The following is a 21,361-nucleotide window of genomic DNA, read 5'->3' as shown; positions in this document are numbered from 1 at the left end:
TAGACTGAGTCTGGGTGTGAGACGTTCACAACAGCTCATTCTGTTGAACTACACACACACACACACACACACACACACACAGAGGCTAAATGTGTTACTAATGAGCCTGGTGTGCGGTTACAGCATAGAGCCAGACAGGCTCCACGCTCCAAGACCATGGCAGTTCAGTCAGGAGTCACCACTTTCTTCTCTGTTCCTCCACTTCATCCTCACAAAGCAACCTGTTACCTTTCGCTTTCATTATTGAAGTCCAAGTAGACTTAAACATGACATCATGATGGTGCATAGAATGTTTAAACGCTTATTTAAGTGCCACAGAAAAAGAAATACAAGTTTTTTTATTTATTTATTTTTTAAGTTGGTTCTCCATGGCAGTGAATGTTATATTTGATTCTACCGTTGTCTTCAACAGCATATTTTCAACATCTTGAAGTCTTAACTGATACCATTGTTCTTCAATCTTCTGTCCTTTCCATCCAGTCCCAGCCATGATCACCTCCTACCCAAACACCACTCTGGCCACGCAGGGTGAAGAGAAGAAGATGAGCTGCATCGCCCATGGAGAGAAGCCCATCATGGTGCGCTGGGAGAAAGAAGAACGCATCATCAACCCTGAGACCAGCAGATATGTAGTCACTGTCAAAGAAGTGGCTGACGAAGTCGTTTCCACACTGGTGGTGGGTTATCACTTTCACTGGGAATCAAACAGCTTTTGAATGTTATTTTTGATCTATTCAGACCAGTGAAAAGCAGAGAGGAAGAGACTGGAAGAAAGGGCAGAGGAAATTCTTGTTGAAATACATACACAAAATATTCAAGTGTAGCATGAAATATTAAAGAGCTTCCTTCCAGTTCAATTTAATGGTGATTAAAACACAGCAGGAATAGTACACGTGTAATGCAGTGCAAGATTGCAAGGAATATGTACCTTGGGAAAATTGAGTAGTTCAGTGTCTCACATGCTTTGGGGTGATCGTTTCTGTCTCTGAGTCTTTGCTTTATCTCTGTAAGTAAAGTGTGAAATTGTTGAAGATGAATCCACTGTCCATTCTCACTCACGTTTAATCATAATTTTACATTTTCTAAATGATATTCTGCCCACCTGAAGGCTTTGCATGTTCTGTGTGGCTCTGTAGATTATGCCTACAGTTCGTGAGGACTCAGGATTTTTCTCCTGCCATGCCATCAACTCCTTTGGCGAGGACCGAGGCATCATACAGCTGACAGTGCAAGGTAAACTCCCCCTCACTTCAAGCTCAGTCCAGCTCATGCTAGGAGTTGGTATGTGTGGAAGAGGACAACATCCACTTTAAGAGGAGTCACATTGTTGTAATCTATTGCTTAATTCATTCATTTATCAATGGAATTGCCACACTTGGCCTTTTCAGTCTTATCCATAATCTCAGTGGGAAATCACAGACAGAATGAAAGCAATAGATCTGTCTGGTCTGCCTGCCATTCAGTGCTATTTCAGGACTCAAGATTACCTCTCTGTCTCTGTCGCTGTCTGTTTCCCACACACTCATTTGTTCACTTGCATCAGAACCACCCGACCCTCCGGTGGTGGAGATCCGGGAGGTCAAAGATAGAACCATAGCTCTTCGCTGGACAATGGGTTTCGATGGCAACAGCCCCATCACGGGGTATGACATTGAATGCAAGAACAAATCAGGTAGACACATATTAAAATGGAACAAATTCACAAATTACATTACAAAATACTGAACGTGACTACGGAGTGAACAGGAATCCATCCATTGTTGACCGTTTTTTCAACCTCTCTGTCCATCCAGCGTCTTGGCTATTAGCCCAGGTAACCAAAGATGTGTCACCGCAGCTTAACCAGGCAACTATTATTGACCTCCACCCTTCCTCCACTTACAACATCCGCATGGTCGCCAAGAACATCATCGGCAACAGCAACCCCAGCAACGAGCTCACCATCACTACGGATGAAGCAGGTGGGTTAGTCCTGTGAAAGCCGTAATCAAACATGCAGATGAAATCAATAATAATTCAATTTCTCCATCTCTAATTCATATGATAAAAGTTATCAGTTGACTATGTTACTTTATTTGCTGAAAATGCTGTGGTTGAAAGTTGAAAATGAATGAAAGACTGTGAACATGAAGGTGGATTTATTCTTAACTAATCAGCGCCTTCTATTGAAAAAAAGTAGACATAGCACAATTTCTGCTTTACTAAAACCAGCCAGCAGTTGATGAATGATGTGCATTATTTTAGCTCCTGACGGCCCTCCACAAGATGTCACTCTGGAGCCCACGTCGCCACAGAGCATCAAAGTCTCCTGGAAGGTGAGGTCCAAAGCACTGGCTTATAGATTAGACTGCTCTTTAGTTATTGTAATTTAAACTTTGCAATATTTCTGATGTGTCACTATTTTTGCACAGAAAAATAGCTCCACAGTAGCATTGTGACTTTTAAACCAGTCAAATACAAATCATATTAAATATCGCTGTTTGTATTTGTGTTGGTGTATCCAAGGAATATAAGCAACATTTAAATGATGAATGCTAAAATATTTAGTCTCTTCCACGCTTTGCAGCCTCCACAGAAGCACCTACAGAACGGTGTGATCCGCGGCTACCAGGTGGGCTATAGGGAGTACAGTCCAGGTGGGAGCCACCAGTTTACCATCATCAGCTTAGACACAACAGGAGACACCATGGAGAGCATTGTGCTGGACAACCTGAAGAAGTTCACTCAGTACAGTGTGGTGGTACAAGCTGCAAACCGGGCAGGCACGGGGCCATCCTCACAGCAGGTGGTCACCAAAACTCTTGAGGATGGTAAGTTGAGGATGGTTGTGTATTGTGAGCTCACAGTGAGTTCTTGAAGACTTCTGAAATGTGGTGAAAGCACTGATGTATTTTTGTGTAAAGGCTACCATCTAGTGGATATGTTTTTAAACTACATCACATATGGAAATACTTTATTTGCAATGCTATTCTGACTAAAAATCTATTTGTTTCAACCACCAAGATTTGTTAATAAAGAATAAATCTTTTGATCTAATATCTTATCATTTACATAAGCAACACATGACAGTTGCTGTCACTCAGAAAGCCTCTATTAAGAGTGAACTTCAATTCCCTTTATTCTCTTTTGTCCTTCTTAGTGCCGTCTAGGTCTCCTGAAAATGTGTTGGCTGTGGCCAAGTCTCCAGAGGTCATCTCACTGTCCTGGATGCCACTGCCCAGAGAGGCTCTCAATGGAAACCTGCAGGGGTACAGAGTCATCTACTGGGCCAACCTGCCTGATGGAGGTATGGACGTTAACTCACAGAACACAGAGCCTTTCGGCTGCTTTTTTCCATTACTATGTTTAAACGTACAGTATATACAGAGGCTATAAGAACATGCATGTAGAGTCTCTTATATCCCTTTTTTCACCACACAACCTAGGCAATCTGATGAAATTATTTTTTTCATTTTCACCAACTATATAAACACCTGAGCAAAAAGTTCTCAAAACGTTTAAATATCGGATTGAATTCGTGAAATTTGGAAATACGTCACAGTTCAAAGTTCACTTGGCTCATTTTTTTGAACAAAAAGAAAAGAAAAATGGTCTATCACTACTAAAAATGCAATATAAAATGAATCATAACTTTGACTCAACAACACATAAGGAGAAGAAGAAAAGCATTTTTAATGTCTGAATATGTGACCTATAAACACACAAACACACACACACACCCAGATGTCCATATAAGGAGTTGTGTATTATTCCCACTGCAATTTACCATGGGTGCACCTGCGGCACAGATCCGTGCTTTAAAAATGATATAAAATCAATGCACTTCATTTGCCAATACATTGACTCACCTCTACCTGTGAACCCATTTTAATTATTTGTATGTCAAAAAGTGTTCAGTGTCTTTTTTTCCCCCTCATGCTGATTTGAATACAATTTACTTTGCATAGTATTTGCGGTTTCTGTTGGGGTTTTTTTACCTTGAATGTTTATCTTGCTTTGTAGCAATGATCCAAACCTGCATTGGCTGGCTCCATTAATAATTCACAATGCAATAACTCCAGCTGGGCCCATTACCTCTGCACTGAGTGACATAAGAAGGATGGAGGAGAGGAGGGCAAAAATTAAAAACAAGAGCAAAAATGAAGAGTAGAAACTCATAATACCTGATTTATTATACTGATACACATCATCGTCATCTAGTGCTTGACATAAATGATCTACACAGTGCAATCAGTTGATTTTCCCAGATGACTGGTGATAAATTTCTGCTTTCATGAAAGAAAACAGTAATTCATAACTGTTGCTGGTATCGTTGTTATGGCACCAAAGCTGCACCAAAGACACACAGTGTAAATCATTTTGATTCTCAGGCTCAGTGATGTGTCTCTTCTCTCACGTTAGAATTGGGAGAGATCCGGAATGTGACCACCAATCAGCCATCTCTGGAATTGGACGGCTTGGAGAAGTACACCAACTACAGCATCCAGGTCTTAGCTTTCACCAACGCTGGAGACGGTGTCCGCAGTGAACAGATCTATGTGCGCACAAAAGAGGATGGTATGAGAAATATTATCACATTTTAATCCCTGACACTCAATAAAAACCCTAACCCTTTTTTTTTTCATTAAAAAAGATGATTAGATATTTTAACGAATGATACCTTTCTTTACCATTTCAACACACTGCATATTCTATAGGATGTTTATCCAGGCCCTGCTGTGTTTTTCTTTAGTTCCTGGTCCCCCAGCAGGTGTGAAGGCTGCCGCCTCCAGCAGCTCAGTGGTGTTCGTCTCCTGGCTGCCACCACTCAAACTCAATGGCATCATCAGGAAATACATCGTCTTCTGCTCGAACCTACATCCCATGGTATTAGCATTTGTATACCATAAAACTGTGATCCGAACACTATTATTAACATTTGGTACATTCACACTGACTAATATCTGCAATGGAAAAACTGTATGTATTCTTACATGTGCTCTTACATGACACTTTGAACGTCTGTATATTTGCAGTTTGAATATGGCAGTCCTTTGTTCATAATTGCATTTCTACACTCTGGACAAAGCTACTTCTCAGTTATACATAATCTCCCCTCTCTTTACTACTTTACAGGTGATGAGTGAGTTTGAAGCGTCTCCAGATGCGTATTTCTACAGGATATCAAACTTGGCTCGCAACAGACAGTACAGTATCTGGGTGGTTGCGGTGACTGCCGCCGGTCATGGCAACAACAGCGAGAAAATAACAGTGGAGCCTCTTGCCAAAGGTACTAGCGAACAATTTCTTTTCATGTTTTCTTTTTAATATTCAAAAAAGGGACAAAGGATGTCGCATAAAGACCAGGTGGGAATAGGTTATTAGAAATCAAGGTTGTTTTAATACAAATTCATGAAAGAATTTGACACAAAAAGAAAGTAAGGATAAACTGATGACGAAGGGATTTCAAAAAGGTTTTGTCAACTTTACCTAAGCTCAATATTACAATTGATAAAGGGATGTACCTCATATTATGGCGTAAGGCGTAGTATTCCACGGAGAAATTTGAACATGTTCCTAACATTGATGACATAAGCTTCATCAATTGAGATTGCGCATTAAGTGTAAGTTGTGTTGTTTATAGCTCCAGCCAGGATCCTGACCTTCAACGGCACAGTGACGACTCCCTGGATGAAAGATATTGTTTTACCATGTAAGGCTGTTGGTGACCCTCCACCTACCATCAAGTGGCTTAAGGGATAGTAAGTCTCATACAAAATAATCATATAGACTACTACAGCTCAGACAGGATATCGCACAAGTGTGAAAATGCGGCAGTCTTTAGTTTATTATATAATCTTTTCTCTTTTTCAGCACCAATGGGACTCCTACCCCGGTCCTGGTGGATGGCCGTCGCAGTGTCCATGGCAATGGTAGCTTCATCATCCGCACAGTGAAAGCAGAGGATTCTGGCAACTACAGTTGTGTGGCCAGCAACAACTGGGGTTCAGATGAGATTACACTGAACCTGCAAGTCCAAGGCAAGTAGCTGCAGGAGTAAAAATACAGTACCACCACTTGAATCAGAAAATGAAATGAAACAGACCAGACCAGAAAAAACAGAAAAACACCTATAGGGAATGCTTACTGTAGAAATAACTGCTACAGATTAACAATGTTGTGTAGGTCTAATCTTGTTCATTCGGGCATGACTCGTCACCACACCATAGGTGACCATGCTGTAGGTGTAGGAGTGGGAATGAAGATCAACCACTAGATCAAGAGCTTTGTCTTTTGGCTTAGCTCCCTTTTCGTCGATGCAATGGTGCAGTGGAGTGGACACAATACCACTCCCACTGCCCTGATTCTGCAGCCAATCTCACGCTCCATTGTTCCCTCACTCGTGAACAAGACCCCAAGATACTTAAACCCCTTCACTTTAGGCAAAGACGCATTCCGCGCCCAGAATCCATCGGTTCCGTCTGAGAACCATGGCCTCCGATTTAGAGGTGCTCATCCTTATCCCTGCCGCTTCACAGTCAGCTGCAAACCGATCCGGTGAGCAGGGTAAACCCCAGAACGATGATGCCATCAGGACCACATCGCATGCAAAAAGAAGCGATGTAATCCTCCTGCCACCGAACGGCAACCCCTCTTCACCGTGGTCGTTCCTCGAGATCCGGTCCATGAATCACAAACAGGATTGGGGAGAAGGCACACCCCTGTCTGAATCTCAGCTCACTGAGGACATTTATTTCAAATACAACTGTGCTAAGTGCTTTTTTGTCTGACCCCAACTTCACAGTCCCTCCTGACCAGCCACGCCTCACAGTTACCAAGACAACCACCACTTCAATCACATTGTCATGGATACCCGGAGACAACGGAGGGAGCTCCATCAGAGGTGAGAGTGGCACACACACACACAGATAGAAACCTCTTTAAATTCTCATTGATGTCTTCATAAATGTACAAGTATGGGCAGTTTCATCACAGCTGTATGTGATGTACACGTAAACAAATACGCTGCAACTTATATACATAGTTCTTCATATACACACAATCACCTCCGCTCAGCTGCCAATGATAACCAATGTCGTCTTCTCCTTTAACTCTGGTCCAACATCCCTGTTCCTGTTTCTCATTATGTGCTGCTGAGGCTGAGTATTTGAGTCCTAAAAGGTAGATTAAAAAGCAGCAGGGAAGATTAGGTCTGTTTAAGTGGAAGATTAAAGTGCTCCATCTTAAAGAAAGTGCAATCACAGTGAGACTATTTGTGGTGATTTATCATTGCTTCTAATCATGGGGCTCCTGTCTTCTAAATTGCAGTCGTCCATGATAGCTTCTCTGTGATATTTGTTTTGCTTTCATACTCGCATCATATTCAGGAAACAACACACACACACACACACACACACACACACACACATCAGCTTTAGAATTGTCTATTTATTCAGCTTGACTTGTATTGGTCAGTCAACAATTTTATCTGGATAATTTTAAAGATAACTTTTGGATTAACTGCTATAAAATGTGATGGTTAGATCTGTCAATGAGTAGACTATTAGCACATCATTTAAAATGATGACTCTATTCATGTAAGCAGCTGTAAAAGATTAGGATTAATTCTACTTTAACATATCCACAGTCAAACTATATTATAAATACTGTATTCATACTTTACTTATATTAAGTGTAGTATATTATATATTCGTATAGCACATATAATATAGTATCCAAGATTGTATTATTAAGCCTAAATAATAGGAATTGTAATACATAATTACTTAAATTTGACAACATTCATATGATACAGTAGAAGCTCAGTATTTATAATAATTAAAAGTATTAATGAAAGCTGAATCCTACCTGACTGTGTACTGTAATTTTGACGAGGTTAAACAGAGAACTTTCCTCTGCTAGATTTGTTATTGACTTTTAAACTTTTTACAGTAATTTCTGTATAATTACATTTCAGTTCTTCCCCCTCCCACTTGATTTTTTCCTTCTCTTATATTCACTCTCCTCTGCTTCAGGTTACATCCTTCAGTATTCAGAGGACAACAGTGAACAGTGGGGCAGTTTTCCCATCAGTCCCAGTGAGCGTTCGTATCGTCTGGAGAACCTCAAGTGCGGTACCTGGTACAAATTCACTCTGACAGCACAGAACGCAGTGGGACCAGGGCGCATCAGTGAGATCATTGAAGCAAAGACCCATGGGAAAGGTAGGGAGTGTGGCACTATAGAGCTACATTAAATGAGGTTTGAATCTGAGGATCAGTCCAAATGTAGTGCTTTTTAGTGCATTATCTGACATGATGAAACACTTCTTCATCTGGAAGTCATGTTCCCATAGCTACATTACAGTTTGTTTTTAATGTAAGCCTTGCAACTGATGATAAGACAAGATTTAAATTGATCTAAACCATCTTCCAAAATGCCTCTAAAAGTATAGAAAAAGGTTTTTTGACTTCCATTCACCTGTAAAATAATCATGTTAGTTTACTTTCAAAGTCATTTTAAGCTGTGATATGATTGTGTCTGTATAACTAAAACAAACCTGTGTTCTCAAATCTCTCATCTATCTTCAGAACCCCAGTTTGCCAAAGAACATGAACTCTTCACCAGCATCAACTCCACCAGGGCCAGGCTCAACCTTGTTGGCTGGAACAACGGTGGCTGTCCAATCACCTCCTTCATACTGGAGTACCGCGCAGTGGACTCAACCACCTGGACCACAGCCCAGCGCACATCGCTGACTAAGAGCTACATCCTGTACGACTTGCAGGAGGCGACTTGGTACGAACTGCAGATGAAGGTCACCAACAGCGCTGGGTCGGCAGAAAAGAGGATCACCTTTGCTACACTCAACGGCGATGGAAGTGAGTCAGTATTTGTTGAGTCTGGCCCACAACTGCACAGATGTGGAGAATCATGGGATCAGTATAGAATAGTGTGATGTTGACACTGACATTTGCTTATGAGTATTAAGAAAAGTCAGTTGAGTTTAGGGGCCAATTCAATTCAGATTGATGCACTATTTGACTGTGGTTAACAGCCGTGACGTTACGTCAGCTGTTAATAACAACAGTGTTTTAAGCATCAAGTTCCTTGAGTACATTTTGAGCGTCACTGTTATTTAAGGACGGTTTTGTCAGCCTTTCAACAAATTGACAGGCATTCTGATGCCTCAGATGAATTAGAAAGAAAACTGGGACTTCAAATTCTCCACGGGCTGTGATGTTGCTTTATTTGCCACAGGCTACAGAGTGTGTCAGTCACACACAAAGGGAAACGTATAAGCTGTGCAGGAGGATAGGAGGTGGGGAGAGCTATGTGGTGCTCTCCAGACTATTCATTAATTTTCTTTGAAGGGTTTTGCTGAGACATGTGAGCTGCCTGTCAGGATGTTGGCGTGTGTGTGTGTGTGTGTGTGTGTGTGTGTGTGCTGCTGTCAGTTCAACAGCGGTTCTCCAGCTCAGCTCAGTGGCCCAGGAGACTAACAGCACATATTCAGTCTCCTACAAACCTACTGCCCCAACACGCTTTTCTCTCGCTCTGAGCAAAGACGGAAAATACATTTTAATGGTGAATTTAATGAAAAGGCAGGCATTAGGGACTCTCCACCAATTTCAAAGCAGTTACAGAGCCTGTTCCTGTTGACAGCATAGGAATTGATAAAACATTGTTTAAATCGACTCACCAGCTGGGAGTTATCTTTGTGGTGTGGACGTTTTCCTCATGTTTTCACCAGTAGTTCAGAGGAAAATGAGGTGAAGTGGTGACTTAAATTGTCACTGTATGTGTGTGCATTTGTTTATATGTCTGTTGTGAACAGTGTTGGGCAGTTACATGTTAATATTACTGTTAATGTTACTAATAATATGGTTTTTTTTTTAATATACCTTCTGAGTAATGTGGCCAACACTAGTTATGAACCCAGTGTGTGCTGAGATGAACTCTGAACTGCTGTGACCTTGGTCATAAAACGGATGGATGAATATTTCATTGTCTTTTCATAATCAATTCCTCATTATGTTTGGATTTGTCTTCTTCCTTCAAGGTACCATCCCCCCCTTGCTGAAGACAGGAGATCCAATCTCAGACAACATGTCAGGCAGCGGAGGTCTGAAGATGGTGGTGACCATCACCTCCGTTCTTGTGGTGGCTGTGCTGGTCTTTATCATGCTTATGGTGCTGAAGAGGAGACGGAGGGAGCAGAGGCTCAAGAGACTCAGAGGTGAGTTCAAGATTACTTTGTACACACTGAAATCATTAAACACCAAATATGTAAACACCTAAAATAAGTAAAAAAAAAATGATCCAGACATTCACCCACATTTTGGTACACATTATTTAAGAGAAGCATTAAAACATACTGTATCCACACTGTAATGAACTTCAGTGTTTGTCTCTTCTCATGCTTTATTTGCCTTTTTATTAGAATAGGTGTGATTGAATGTGCAGCACCTTCACTGCTTTAGCTTCTCAGCCAGTGCAGAACTATCATGGTATTAACTGCCTCTTTGCTGAATTTACAGATGCCAAAAGCCTGGCAGAAATGCTGATGAGGTATGTATGCTTGATTTTAATTTATGCTTGCTGCTTTCCTTTAAGCAGTGGACATAAATCACAATGTAGCCCAGAGTTACAGTACCTACCAGTAAAAATCAAATATATTGCACACAGGTTATGCTGTCCCTCTTGACTTCTTACAGCCAATTATCAACTTAAATTGAACCGAATTAGCATTTCTGCAATACAATAAAAAATAATTACTCACCTGAAACGTAATGAAATTCTACTCATTAATCTCCTCAGTAAGAACACACGGACGCCAGACACAGTGAACAAGCAGCAACAGACACTAAGAATGCACATTGACATCCCAAGAGCCCAGCTACTCATCGAGGAAAGAGACACCATGGAGACAATCGGTGAGACTTCCTTCCTTCACATAAACAGTATATTAATGCTGATGTGACTCTTTCTTTGCTGCCTCTTGTGTTCCCCTCTCTCTCTTTCCTACTTTTCTGATATTTTTTTCTGTCTCGTAGATGACAGATCCACTGTGCTGCTGACAGACAATGATTTTGGGGAGACAAACAAGCAGAAATCCTCCACAGTCACTCACACAGTCCACTACCAGTCTCTGTCCCAGGCCACTGGGCCACTGGTGGACGTGTCCGATGCCAGGCCTGGAACCAGTGAGTCCCACCACCGTCAGTGCTCAATATTTTTTCTTCTCTTACTATTAATATTGCTGCAATGATGATGTGTCCTGTGTTGCTGTTGTTATTATTGTTGATGTCTTCTGGCTAAAGCAGCCTTCTTGGTTTTATTTCATGACTCTGAAGTCATGATTCTTGCACAAATTTGCCTCAGCACCATTAAATAGCATAATGACAGCACTCCATTCACATAGCCAAATGAAATGCAAAGCAAAATTGCCTTTCTATTAAACTTTTTCATAGATTGCCATCATACAGCGGGTGAGCCGCCTCACAGCAGTGTGATTACAAAGACCCAGCTCTGGTGCTTGATCTCCACTGAAGCAGAACTGATGAAGAATAACCATCTCCCGACTTCATTTTGACATATACTCACCTGACTTTGCACATACACTCAGACTTAGACATAATCAGATGAGATGTATTTTTTTGTGCCAACAAGGCGCATACTGTATGTTAGATTACTCCCTGAGTATTTGCCAGTGCAGATTCACAAATTATGTTAACTTAGTACGGAGGGACATGCAGCTTAGCATGTCGATCAATTTTTAAAAAATCACTCTTTGAAACAAAATAAAGAAAAAAAATAATAAATAAACAAACAAGTAAATACTTTCCTCCATTAGCATATTGGCTTTTTTTAAGGTGTGACAGCTCACATACATGGATGCTAGCCTACACGCCCTAACCCTATATAAATGCATGTACTGGATCTTAAAATGCACATAACTGTACAACACAGCTGTCTAAACACAAACCATGACAAAGCCAAGCACTTACCAAATTCACACACATGCATTTCCACACGGTCAGTCAAGAGATTGGTTCGTTTAACCTGGCCAGTGGGGCATGAATTCCATTTGCTGACAAAGCTGCTTCCCCCCCCCCCCCCCCCCCCCCCCCGCTATTGGCCAAATACCTCCATCATTTCATCCCTCCATCCACTGCTGATGAAATTACTGTCTGACCTACTATGATTACCAGGACTATTCTTCTCTGTTCCAATCCTGAGAATTTCTAAAGGCTCTTATTGTGATTTGGCCCAGCAGAGCATGCAGCAGCAGCAGCAGCCTGTCAGAGTCAGTGTGAAAATAAATCTGTATGGAGACAGTTTGTGCTCAAAATGGATGATAATGTTACTTTGTGGTGCTATGAAATGTAATGATCAGTGTTGACACACATTTCCTTCATCTTCTGCTACAAATGATGTAGTTTTAGCTTAGTTACCATGATCAGTTTTCATAATAATGTACATTTTGTCTTGCAACAGGCGAAATTCTTCAATCCTGATTCATACCTATCCAAAGATCAGAGTCTAAGTGCTGGAGGCAAATGTCCCCTATGGGCTTCCATTTGTTTATTTGGTTCCACTATTAAGAAAGATGACTGGAATCATTTATTTCCATTGAATTACTACAGAGTATTTTATAATTTTAACGCCATTTTCATAGCTGATCCATATGAAATAATGATATTTTTATGATACAAATGATTAAACATGTAAGTATTCTTATAAATGAGGTACAGATTTATTGGCATCTTATTTTGAATGAGTTCAGAACATGAATATCTAAATACATCATTTTAATCTAAACAAAATGTTAGACAAAAGTACTATTTTAATGTTTGACTTAAACAAAAGTAGATTTGCTGTTTTATTTCTTCTCTTTTAAACAATGTTCACTCTCTCTCTCCTCTCACTAGATCCCACTGCCAGACGCACTGCCAAAGCTGGTCCTGCCGCAGCACGGAGCCGCTACGCCAGCCAGTGGACCCTCAACAGGCCGCACCCCACCAGCTCCTCACACACCCTGACCACTGACTGGAGACTCCCCACACCACGCGCCACTGGATCTGTGGACAAGGAGAGCGACAGCTACAGTGTCAGCCCCTCACAGGATACAGGTGAAACACCACTCTTAGCCAGTATCAAAATTGACTCACTGCCTTTCTTTGTAAATGAAATTCAGTTGGATAGATCTACAACCAATCTGACCATGATCCGGATGATGTATGCAGGACGACAAAAAACATATCAACAAAGGAGCAATGGCTATCTACAGTAGTCATGGCTTCTAACAACTTTTGCCTGTGGGAGCTCCGTGGAGCAAGTCACTCCAGCTAGTCCAGAACACTGCCGCTCTACTTTTGACAGGAAAAAAGAAAAGAGACCACGTCACACCTGTGTTGCGCTCTCTCCATTGGCTTCCTATTTGTTTTAGGTTTGATTTTAAAATGTTATTGTTGGTTTTTAAGGCTCTTAACGGTTTGGCACCATCTTACCTCTCGGAACTACCTCCTCTTCACACCCCATCCCGAGCTCTGAGGTCAAATAACAGGTTGCTTTTAGATGTGCCAAAATCCCGATTAAAAACCCTGGGTAATCGGGCTGTTTCTGTAGCTGCCTTTAAACGTTGGAACAATTTTCCAATGGAAATTAAATCTGCCCCCATCATTTAACATTTTAAATCACACTTAAAGACCCATCTCTTCTCCTTGGCCTTCACTTCAGGATAAGAATAGTCCACCCGGACACTTCAATCTAGTCAATCTCAATCTCCCTTTTTACTATTTTATTATGTCACTATTTTACTGTTATATTTTTATTAATTTTGTACCTTTTATGTTGCTGTGCCTGTTAACTCTTTGGTGAAAAGCACTTTGGTCAACCTCTGTTGTTTTTAAATGTTTTAAATCTCTCTAAATTGTGTAACCTCTAACCCTCAGATCGTGCACGGAGCAGCATGGTATCAACAGAGAGTGCATCGTCCACCTATGAGGAGCTGGCCAGAGCCTATGAGCATGCAAAGATGGAAGAGCAGCTCCGCCACGCCAAGTTCACCATCACTGAGTGCTTCATCTCTGACACCTCATCCGAGCAGATGACAGCAGGGACCAACGACTACACCGACAGCATGACCTCCAGCACACCGTCTGAGTCGGGCATATGCCGTTTTACTGCTTCACCGCCCAAACCTCAGGATGTCAGCCGGGTCATGAACATGGCCGTGCCCAAGGCACACAGACCTGGTGAGGAAGCACATTTAACCACACAAAGAATACACAACTCATCTAACCTTGTGTTTTACCTGCAAACTTTCAGAAACCCTTAACTGGCCATTTCTACTGAAGCCTCATGTGCAATAATAGAGGTTATGAATGATATCTACATAAGGTAGACAGTGTTTGCCTGTAGAATATCTTATGATGATAATGATGAAGAAAATTTAGATGGTAACTTTGATCGTTTCAATCCTGGGGGCACATCCTGATTCCTCATTAAATTATTGTGTAGTACTTTAGACTCCGTGGAAGTGTTTTCCATGGTCTCCAGTGAGAGTAGCTGTTTGTTTTTCCTCAATCTTAAGAGAGCTATAACAAAGTATACAATTCCATCTTATATCACAAACAAGAATTATGAGATGCAGATCCTCCAAAACCCTCCCAGGGATTCCTTTATTGTAAGAAAACAAAGAACTTCTTGCTTCTTTTTTCTGAACTTCATGAAGGCTTTGGCTCGTGTGTTACATCTGATGTTTGAGGGAAAACCTGCTCTTCCCTCTTAGGTTGTACTTTTACCTTACATGACCCTCTCCTCACCCAGGTAGCTCTGCAGATCAATTACAAGATCTGGCAGAGCATGGAGACTTTCTGCTGAGCAGACATTGAGAAAGACATCAGCTTTTCTACCAAATGCACTCATCACATCCATCACTCCATCTGGTGCCATGGATCTGGGGGCAATGATAATTAGCGTAGTTGATGTTGCATCCCAGCACCAGAAATATAGGTCTGTGTGTGTATGTGTGTGTGTGTGCACTTGTCCCAGGATCCTCAGAGTTTAGACAATCAGATTACTTCTTACATTTTGAGCCTCATTATGTTTGTGTGCAGAACAGCAGACTCAAATGACTGAGAGAGAGAGAGAGAGAGAGGGCGACTAAAGGCTAAAATCTGTCATCCTCATCTAAAGCGAATGTCACTCAGTACAAAACAGCACTTAAATGCTACAGTGGAGAGTTCTCAGTGTAATCCCAGCCTCTCAGCCTTTCATGGAACAGTACAGGCATAAGAATCAGGCTGTTTTGCTTCAGCTGTTTTCTAATGTTACGGAGTGTTTGTTTTGGCAATTCACCAAGTAAACAATATGCACTCGTACAAAAGAAAGTGTTGTTTAAGTAGCAAAATTGGACGCATTCAATACATATTGAGTGATTCAGACCTAAACTTAATATATTTTATTAAAATATTGGCCTTTTCAAGTTTAATAGCTGTGTCAAATGTTCTGTATTTCAGCTGACTCTGCTGCCAATAGACTGTAGATTGCTCTCCTGGGAGATATGCAATTATACACAGAAACCTGAAGCAACCATTGCATCTATTTTTTTTTATTAAAGTAAATTAATTAATTAGTTTTCCCAGGATCTTGGGGGATCCAATGGCTTCATGGATAATAGGCTCTTAGAGATTAATTTATAAGAATTTCGTCTTGCAAATCAAAGGCTTGCGTCTTACACACAGATTGTGCAAATATGATGCAGGGATGTCTTTCTCTTTACACACAAGAGCATCATTGAGGGAGACCATATTGCCGATTGTTACATTGGACCTCACTGAAGTTGAATGGTTGGTCGGGATCAGGGCATGGTGCGGACCAGTTTTTCCACTATGAAAATAGCATAATAAAGGATCAGAAGCACAATCTTGTCTACAGTATAATGTCACTACGCAGTATGTTGTGATAAAGCATTAACTGAGACCGAGCTACAAGCTGTTACAATACTGTCGTATCTTCACCTCCTGAAGTTGTCATCATGAGTGTGTTATATGGAACCAGTTTCCTTTTTAAGCATGAATTTGGAGTCATATTCTTAAGCCCAGCTTCAGTTTGGTCATAGTCAAGAATTTGTTGCAGCTTTTAGATGCTAAAAATTCTACTATGTTGAGTTTCTACCATACTATCAATGACCTCTTTGTACTCTCTGATGCATTAAATTCTTAGAAGTGCACGATACAATACTGAAACCCAAACCCAGTATGGAGGTCAGACAACTGGTGAATGATTCATCAACCTCATCTCTGTCTCTGTTACATCTGACTGACCTGAACTGACCTCACCTGTCCATCACAAGGTTAAAGGTAGAGAGAGTTTAAAGCCGTGTTTCCATTATGGTGCAGTTTGGTTTTAGTTTGGTACAGTACGCTACGGTATTGAACCATAAAGCCCTTGGTCAGGCTTGTACTGTATTTTGACTGAGAACAGTACCTTTACTTGGTAGACGGGGTGTGCGCTGTGCACGATAGCCGCGTCAGCGCTTTGTATGAGAATAGACTGCAGGTGTTGAAGAAGAAGCATTGGTTGCAAGGGAGTGACGCTTTTCTGTCACCCAAGCAGCCGTGTGTGGTCCCATTTACTGTACAATCTGCATTTGACAGCCTGAGGAATTTTTCCAAACACATTTCTCATGACTTCCCACAATTAACACCTAAATATATATTTAACTGAATTAATGTTCTTGGCCATACACCAACACTGGTGCTGGTACTAATTGGGCTTATTAAAAAACACAGTGAATTATTCATTCTTCCCGAGAACCCAAAGATCCATCGACTGAGGTCACAGGCTGGACTGACTCTGCAGAAGCAGTGATGTATGTTCGAGCACTTATAGGCTGAACGGCTGGCTGTGCATGTGTGGGCTGTGCACATGGAAGTGTGTGAGAGATAACGCGGTGGGACATGATTTTAGTGGTGAATCATAAACCTGTGAATGACCATTAAACACTGGATCTCTCAAAGATGAATGTCACAATGCTTCAATGTGAATTAAACATCACAGACTACATCTGGCAACATAAGACCTGAATCATGATGGACTCATTTGCTCTTTAATATATCCGAGCAGTAGTAAAGATACAGTAGCAGTGAAGGTACCATAAACTCACTGGACCAAAAACAAAGTGTTTCTCCTCAGACACTCCAAACAATTAGTACAAGATTAAAGAGGTAGCTTTCAATTCATTTTTATTACTCAGTGAGTATAATAAATATGATTTGGTTTGTCTTTAATAAGTGGGCTGTTTCACAGCTTTTTGTATTTTTCAGCTCCTTGTTTTGGTCTGATCACTTGATCTTGTCTGTGGTGGTCGGGAACTGGTTTCAGCAATACAAGCTCTTATGAAGATGCTTTTGTCATGATTTTACCGCAATATGTTATGATATTTATTAACAGAACTTTAATTGCCAACTACTTTTCTCCTATGTGTTCCCTCCCAGGGGGAGAGCTGTTCCACTTGCCACCTTACCTCCGGATGGACTTCCTGTTGAACCGTAGTGTGCCACTAGCAGCCCGAGGTGGAGGAGTCAGCAGCAGCAGTGGCAGCAGCAGCAGTGGAGGAGCAGGAGGAGGAGGTGGTGCTGGTAGTAGTAGTAGTAGTAGTGGTGGTGGTGGTGGTGGTGGTGGTGGTGGAGGAGGAGGAGCAGGAGCAGGAGCAAGTGGAGTTGGTGCTGGTGCTACAGGGGAAACAAGAGTAGGAGGAGGAGCCATGGGCCAGACCTGCCTGGAGCCCCAGAGGAGCCGCACTCTGAAGAGGCCACCTCCAATGGAGCCCACCCCCATGGAAGTGCCCACACCCAGGGAGGTTCAGCAGTGGCAGCCAGGAACTGCCTCCACCCTCCCCCATAGGGATGTCCGGGAGAGGGGAGAGGCCCGGGGTGAGGTCCGTGCAGACGCCCCCTCCTCAGGAGATCTTGCCCAAGCACAGGCTGCCAAGCTCAGCACCTCTCAGGAGTCACTGCTGGACTCCAGAGGACACCTGAAACAGAGCAACAATCCCTATGCCAAGTCTTACACGCTGGTATAACACTGGGACTCACAGCGGACTACTTCAGACACAACAGGACTTCTGCAGACACAGTGGCAGAGGAAGAACAGACGACAGGCACAGGAACAGTTTTCCACAACAGAAACTGTTGTATATAGAGCCGTTTCTGACATGCGTCTGAAGTGGATGCTTTTCTTTGAGTCTGTCTTTCTTTCTTTCACTCTTTTCTTTCTGTCCTCTGTCGCTCCTCTCTGTTGCTTTCAATCTTTACATTCTCTCTCACCTTGCGCCTCCTCTGATTAATTTTCTCTCACAGGTTTTATTTTCTACCTGAGTATTCTTTTATTCTAAAGTGACAACATATGAAGATTGCCAAAATGATTTATTTAAAATTTCAGAAAGAGAAAAAATACTATTGAATTTATATTAAGGACAGTTATAGTCGTCATCATTATTATCATTATTATTATTATTATTATTATTATTACTATTATTATATAAAACAAAAAACAATCTAAAAAACAAAGGGAGAGGAAGGAGGACTCTGGAGCACTCTGCAGGAGAACATTGCTTTCTTAATTTATTTTTATTTTATTGTGGTAGTGTGATGAAATCTGTGACTGGGTAACTTGAGGGTTTTTTAGCACTATGAAGAGCCAACAGAGGAGAAGAAGAGCGATGCTGGACACGACCGCCAATGCTGACCAATCTTAATGTTTTTCAACCTTTCTGATGACTGCATGGCGACTGATCAAATGACAATTAATAGGAATGACTGGAAATCCCAAAAAAAAGAGAATTTTTGTCACACTATGAAATTATACAATGTGAATATATATAAAGAGATCACTTTTATTTGTGGATATTATGGGGGGAATGATTTGGTTAATAAAGTCCTTAGTCATGTTTGCACACATCTGACTTTGCTTCATATGTGTAACGTCACTCGCTGTTCTCGACTGTCTGTCACTCCTCCATAATTTCTCCTCTTTTCACCTGTTCATACTTCATTTATTTCAAACCGAGACCAAAACACAGTAGATGTACTTCAGAAAACATTAACCTCAATTATATAACAAGAAAATAGAACAGAAAGGCCAAAACTATAAACATAAACAATCATACTTTTTCTCTTTTTCCTCAATTCAGCCTCTGAACTCTTTTTGCGTCTTCACGATAAGTTCACACTATAATGATTGAGCTTAGGACCAATTACATTTCAGCAAAAAATAATAAAGAAATAATTACATTTTCACACTTTAGTTGCCAGAAATGCTCCTTGACACAAACTGTTGCTCACAAACAGTAGACCCTCTTTCTTGAAGATTGTGTGGTTGAAGGGTCGACCACTATGTGGCATTACAGTATATTTATTACATGCGCTAGAACAACACAACTTATCAAGTCTTACTCAAGTGTCATAATGTGTCATTTGTGACCTTATTTAGACAAACGTGTTAAGATAAGGGGTCGCTTCACCTCATTTTAAATGTCAGCTTACTATTCATTGAACATACCATTAGGCCTATTTAAAATATCGCCTGTGACACCGAAGGAAATTTGTCATAGTTGATTCACCATGAATCTGTTCAAAAATAATAGAATTAAAAAAAATAGATTAGATTCTAAGACTTTTTCTTCTTCCATTGTGTATTTTTAAAGCAAACAGAGGAAATATTATGTCATCATCCCAAACAAACCAAACTCAAGTGAATAAACACAAACTAAAAAAAAACTAAACAAAAGACAAAGAAACAAAAGAAAGCTGGACTTTTCCTGTGAATGAGGTACTGCGTCATCATGGATGGACTGCAGCAAAGGGTAAGTAACCATGAGAAGATGTGCAAAATATACTTGTTAACAGAAAAATTAAAAAATATTAAACCACATATTAAACAGCCATTAAAAGAAACCAGTAAAATATTAAAATAAATAGTAAAATATAAGAATAAAGTGTAACATATAAGGTCATACACCACTGGAACAATAAGGAATTAAAAAACAAAACAACAACTAGAAGGCAATAAAATTGACAATCAAAATCAACAGCAATGAATGACGTTGCAGGTGTGATGTTTTGTACAAAGTTAACAATAAATACAATAGAAGAAGACAATGATGACAATCAACAATAATAAATACGTACAAAGTTCAAGTGTGTAGATTGTTTAACGTATAATAAGTTATGTAAGAAAGAGTCCACATCAGTCTGTTGAAGAAGGTACTGCTGTCTGTCCAGTGTGAGGTGGAGAGGGTGGTGCAGGTTGGTAATTGCCACAGCTGTGGCTGATCAACAGATGGCGCTGTGCAGTCACTGAATTCAGCTGATTTCTTGCAAACACTGAGTGAGCCTGTGGTGTTTGAGAAGGTGGAAATGGAAGGTTGAGCCCCAGAGCAATTTATGACAATCTGAAAAGAGACATCAGTGGCAACTCAGCAGTCGGTTCCACTAAGTTTCTATCTGCCATTTGCATGAGCGCACCACTCTGACCACGGTGAATTATTCATGCCAGCACTGACACTGGGGCCCTAGATCAGCATTACACAGTCACACTGATCGCTATACACAGCACTGGAGAATGTGAATGAGAGAGCACAGGCAGGGAAAAGACTGCATTCACATAATAATATACATATAAATGTATACAATGGGAATCAGTCCTACTGATGAATTAAATGTCAATCTATTGCTTTGAACACATACACTTAGTTTACTGTGTGCATTTAATAATACAGAAATGGTCAAAATATAGATAAAATGTGGATGAATGACAATAATTGCCATTTTTTATGACCCTCCTGCACTCTAACAATAATTTATGACTGCATGTGCAGTTGGCCTCATACATTAAGAAGCCAGATTTTAATGTTAGTGTGTGACTTGCCTGCTGGCTGCTGGCCATTGTCACAAACCCCACCACACTCAGCAGCCACTGAGAGAAAATGTAGGACACAGGAACAGTATAAGTAGTTTTTAAAGCCTAGTGCAACTATGAAGTGTTCTCCATTGTTTTTTTTCTAATGCAGCCCTGCAGTGCCCAGCAACACTATGTTCAAAATGCGTTTAACTTAGGGCAATTTTTTAAGTATTGTGTAAAAATGTAAATTGTATATCCTGGTTGATTTGGTCAAATATATATTTGTACTAATAGATACATTTGTTAAATTACTTAATTAATTAATTAATTAATTGATCGTTTCGTCAGTTCTGCCCAGCACCCAGTGTTTATCTAGTTTGGATGTGAACAATTATACAAATATTTCTACATAACCACTATGAAAGCATCTATACTAGCAGGGGGAGCTGGGTATATTTGTTTATTTATT

General features: G+C 40.7%; 1 protein-coding gene across 4 annotated transcripts in view; it reads left to right on the top strand.

Annotated features, from left to right (window-relative positions):
- The window catches only part of dscamb (Down syndrome cell adhesion molecule b), a 106,769-nt gene extending 87,821 nt beyond the window's left edge, over positions 1–18,948 (top strand). The window contains exons 12-33 of one of the 4 annotated variants that reach the window (XM_058634114.1): positions 481–677; positions 1,137–1,233; positions 1,544–1,672; positions 1,794–1,961; positions 2,245–2,315; positions 2,567–2,810; positions 3,140–3,286; positions 4,402–4,557; positions 4,733–4,866; positions 5,116–5,269; positions 5,624–5,741; positions 5,854–6,020; positions 6,785–6,883; positions 8,016–8,204; positions 8,571–8,861; positions 10,043–10,219; positions 10,521–10,551; positions 10,801–10,916; positions 11,037–11,186; positions 12,915–13,115; positions 13,938–14,240; positions 17,487–18,948. In XM_058634114.1, coding sequence (XP_058490097.1) covers positions 481–677; positions 1,137–1,233; positions 1,544–1,672; positions 1,794–1,961; positions 2,245–2,315; positions 2,567–2,810; positions 3,140–3,286; positions 4,402–4,557; positions 4,733–4,866; positions 5,116–5,269; positions 5,624–5,741; positions 5,854–6,020; positions 6,785–6,883; positions 8,016–8,204; positions 8,571–8,861; positions 10,043–10,219; positions 10,521–10,551; positions 10,801–10,916; positions 11,037–11,186; positions 12,915–13,115; positions 13,938–14,240; positions 17,487–18,073 — 3,926 coding nt within the window. In that variant the 3' untranslated portion in view covers positions 18,074–18,948. Of the gene's footprint in view, positions 1–480; positions 678–1,136; positions 1,234–1,543; positions 1,673–1,793; positions 1,962–2,244; positions 2,316–2,566; positions 2,811–3,139; positions 3,287–4,401; positions 4,558–4,732; positions 4,873–5,115; positions 5,270–5,623; positions 5,742–5,853; positions 6,021–6,784; positions 6,884–8,015; positions 8,205–8,570; positions 8,862–10,042; positions 10,220–10,520; positions 10,552–10,800; positions 10,917–11,036; positions 11,202–12,914; positions 13,116–13,937; positions 14,241–17,486 lie in introns of all 4 variants that reach the window. The other 3 variants (XM_058634112.1, XM_058634113.1, XM_058634111.1) reach the window with 3 other exon arrangements.
- The last annotated feature ends 2,413 nt before the right edge of the window (positions 18,949–21,361 follow it).

This window comes from Solea solea, chromosome 7 (assembly GCF_958295425.1).
Source record: "Solea solea chromosome 7, fSolSol10.1, whole genome shotgun sequence".
Classification (NCBI taxonomy): Eukaryota; Metazoa; Chordata; class Actinopteri; order Pleuronectiformes; family Soleidae; genus Solea; species Solea solea.
This window is presented reverse-complemented; position numbering and strand designations above follow the sequence as displayed.